The sequence below is a fragment of the Belonocnema kinseyi genome, chromosome 5, assembly GCF_010883055.1.
Source record: "Belonocnema kinseyi isolate 2016_QV_RU_SX_M_011 chromosome 5, B_treatae_v1, whole genome shotgun sequence".
Classification (NCBI taxonomy): domain Eukaryota; kingdom Metazoa; phylum Arthropoda; class Insecta; order Hymenoptera; family Cynipidae; genus Belonocnema; species Belonocnema kinseyi.
The window spans coordinates 63,673,277-63,677,489 of record NC_046661.1 but is presented as its reverse complement, the minus strand read 5'-3'; the positions used below and the strand labels follow the sequence as shown (position 1 = coordinate 63,677,489).

Below are 4,213 nucleotides of genomic sequence, written 5' to 3'. Positions count from 1 at the left end.
ACCACTTATACACATTTTTCTTACTCAGAGTAGCCTCACCGTATGCAACTGTCAACATTTCAAGAGTTTTAGAGCACTGGATTCCATTTTTCACACAAAATTAAATGCAAACTCTTTGCTTCATTTTTTTCGAAAGAAGAAAATCGCCGAGCACACCAAACCCTTCTAACTTTTTACGCCTTTGCCAGAATAACAACACGAGCTATATAGTCAAAACTGTGAACATATGATCGTGACGATTGTACCAACACAACAAAACAAAAAATTTTAAACTTGAATGTACGTAGCCCGCGAAAGTTGAAAAGTAACCTTACTTTTTGAACACTCGGACTGCATCATACATCGATTGCAACTCTCACCTACTTCTCAGTGGTAATGTTATGATAAGAATAATTTATATCCATTGTTACAGAATGTGAGGATAAAGTTGGACTTTGGTGGGGTGCTGTAATATGTGTAGCAGCAAGCTGGAGATTAGGCGAATATGATTTAGTAGCACAAAGTATTGTTGAAGAAAAGTTTCCCTTTGGGAAATTCTCCCAATTAAATGATTCTCACAACGACAATAAACCATTACAACATGCTGCGCGTTGCATAATTCAGGGAATAAAATCTCGTTCAAGTCAATCTTTATTCAAATTTGTTGACCAAGCTGGAAAATTACTTGAACAGTCTATGGTTTACTATCACTGCCAACAGAGATCGTCTCAAAACTTCTTGGTAAGTTACAAAAATGTAATTAGTGTACAGCAGGAAGTTAATTTTAATTTAATTAACATGACAATAGTGCTAGGAATTTTTAATGTTGAATTAAAGTCTTGCATGCATATTTATCCAATTTGTGGTTTTTTGTTACTTTAAACTTGCTTGAAATGGGTTTTCTGTTTTTGATAAAAAATACAATTATAAATGTATTTTATATCAATTAAACTTGAATTTCATTAGAATTGCGATGCTGTTTGCATTAGTTTTTAAAACAGACAAATGCCCACTAGTAGTAAAGTAGCGACCCGACGGGTCACTATATATATTATACATATTATAGCAGTACATTATGTATATAAAGGGTGTCCTGGTACTCAAGGTACATTTTTATATTTCTGAATTTCTCATAAAAATAGAGTCGAAAACAATAATAAAGATTTATTGTAAAGTTAATAATTCATTAGTAATTAACCATTAAAGATGAACAATCAGAAGCACGCATTAGATGGAAGACAATCCATGTTTCACTGGCGAGCATGTGTGCACAAAAAAGCTGAGGCCGTGTAATTTCAAATTTGCAGGAGGTTGTGAATGTTAAGGTGACAACTTCAAACGGCAACTGAGCGACGAGATATATTTGTGAATTCTTCCAAAGTCTGTGAATTCTGTTGCACTTTTTGAATTCTTCTGAACTCTAAATTCTTTCTCATTCTCTGCATTCATCATGATTCTCTGAATTCTTCCGAAATCTCTGCATTCTTCAGAATTCTCTGAATTGTTTTAAAATGATCGAAATTTTTTAAGCGTCTTAATTAATCTACCATTTTCTTAATTTTTTAAAATTAGCTAAATTCTTTGAATTCAGTAAATTCTTCTGAACTCTTCACATTCTTTTGCACACTGGGAATTCGTAAGAATCCTCTGAATTCTTCCGAATTCTCTAAATTCTTATTCTCTAAATTAAAATATGTAAAGAAGTTTCGAACTAACCTGAAGAGTAGTTTAATGATTTCAAAATAATTAAAAAGTATTCTTTTTTAATTCAGTGATATCGCGAAGAGTCAACATATACAGAACAGTTTAAAGAGTTCAGAAAATTTTAAAACTATTTAGAGAATTCAGAAAAATTAAAAAAGTTTTTGTATTCTAAGAATTCTACTCTATTGTCTAAATTTTTTTCAATTCTACATTCTTTGGAATTTTGTGAGTTCTTCTGAAGTCTGCATACTTCTGCACCATATGAATTCTTCTGAATTCTCTAAATCCTTCTTAATTCTTTGAATTTTTGTTAATTCTCTAAATTCGTCTGAATTGTTTCAAAATTGTTTGAATTCTCTAAACTACTCTAAATTTTTTGAACTCTCACGATATCAATAAATTTAAAAAAATTTAATTATCTTGCAATCATTATAATACACGTTGAAATATTTTAACTTTTTTAGAATGTTTTGAATTCTAAAAAAATTTTATGTTTTTTTTTTAATCTCTTGAAATCTTCACAATACACCATGAATTATTCTGAATTTCGTTAAGTCTGTTTTTACTATCTTAACTCTTCTGAATTATTCTGAATTTTCTAATAACTTTTGAATTTTATGAAGTCTTTGGTATTTTCTTTTTTGAATTGTGTGAATTCTGTTGAAATTTTCTGAACTCTTTAAACAATTCTGAAATTTTTTAATTCTCACGTGACCACTGAATACATTTAAAGTTTTTTTATTCTCTTGAAATCTTTACAATACACCATGCATTATTTTAAATTTCAACAAGTCTTTTTGTATCTTTTGAATTCTACTCAATTCTCTAAATTCTTTTGAATTTTGTAAATTCGTTGGAAGTCTGTAAATTCCTTTGTACCCTGTAAATTCTCTGCATTCTCTAAATTCTCAATTCTTTGAATTCTTCTTAATTATCTGAACTCTTCCGAATTTGTTAAATTCTCGCGATAAGACTGAATTAAAAAAAATATTTTTAAATTATTTTGAAATACCCTTCGAGTTAGTTTGAGCTCATATATCTTTTGAATATTTTTAAGAACTCACAGATTGCGAAATTATCCAGTCTTCAAAACAATTCACAGAATTCAAAATAATTTAGATATTAAAAAAAGATACAATAGAATACAAAGAATACGAAATGTGTAAGATAACTGAAAAATTTATAATTCAGAGAAATTAAATAATTAATTTGAATTCAGATCGTTCGTAAGAATTCAGACGAATTCAGATGAATTCAGATAATTCGTAAGATAATTCGTTCAACAGAATGAACTGAATTAAAAAAATTAGGTGATTAAAAAAAGTGAATAGAAGACAAAGTAATTAATAGAAAACAAAATATTTCAGAAAATTTAAAAGTTATTAGAGAATTCACATTAATTTAGGAGAGTTCAGAGAATAAAAAAGACTAAAGAAATTCTTAAATTACAAGTATTCAGAGAATTCAATGTGCAAAAGAATTTACAGACTTCAAAAGAATGTAGAGAATTTAAAAGAGTTCTACAATTGAGAAGAAGTTTGAAAAATCAAAAAAAGTCAGGCAATTGCATAAAACTCAGAGCATGCAAAAGACTCGAATGAATTCAAAATTATGCATGTTGTATTTTGAAGATATCAAGGGAATTAAAAAAACTTCAAAAGTATTGAAAGGAGCATAATTCTCAGAATTCATTTGCATTCTAAGAATTCGTTCGAATTCTACAGAATTCAAAATACAGCAAGGAAGTTAAATAATTGATCGTGTATTCTGAAAGAAAATATATTTTTTACGATTTAATATCTCGTCACAACAATTCTTCATTATTATTTTCGACGCCATTATTTATGAGAAATTCAAAAATATAAAAAAGTACCTAGAGTACCCGGACACCCTGTATATCATTAAAAGTTTGTCAGAAGGACAACCGCATAGTTGGTTACATACTGTGACGAAATCAATACGGCGATTAGGCAAAAGTCGCATGCTCCCTGAGGACACAGAGCGACCCAAGGACGACCCCCTTCTACATTTTTCCCGCAAGTTTTTTAGCAAATTGTTCACACACAGAGATGCTTTTCAGGCTACTAACCAGTGAAAGCTTGGCACCTCCAAGAGCGCTGATGATAAGGAAGATTAGTTTAACAGAATATTCGGGGTACAATCGTCGCAACATCGTTTAAGGTCTCTATACCTCTATCTCTACCTACCTACCTCTACCTCTATCATTGAGCAGGTTCTCTCCACATCCTGCTACGCCTTTCTTTGAGCCGTGTTATTTGTGCATTTCTTGTCAAACAGATTCGATTGTCCTTACAATCCTCTTATTTAGGAAAATTGTGAGGATCTTAAAGGGTGTGTTTAGGAAAGTGTATATATATATATGGGAGCTAACGTTTGCTTTCCTTAAATCGCCCGGATTGAATTCTGCTACAGAGGGTTTCAATTTTGCATGCCAAGACGGTGTCATTTCCACCTTAACATACCGTCGCCACATTTTGAGCCAAGACATTCCCGATGATAGCTGCAGGGC

General features: G+C 30.8%; 1 protein-coding gene across 4 annotated transcripts in view; it reads left to right on the top strand.

Moving 5' to 3' along the window:
- LOC117173473 (sterol regulatory element-binding protein 2) overlaps positions 1-4,213 on the top strand; it is a 168,757-nt gene that overhangs the window by 117,305 nt on the left and 47,239 nt on the right. For all 4 annotated transcript variants that reach the window (XM_033362076.1, XM_033362073.1, XM_033362075.1 and 1 more), the window contains one exon: positions 413-720. In XM_033362076.1, coding sequence (XP_033217967.1) covers positions 413-720 — 308 coding nt within the window. The remainder of the gene's footprint in view (positions 1-412; positions 721-4,213) is intronic.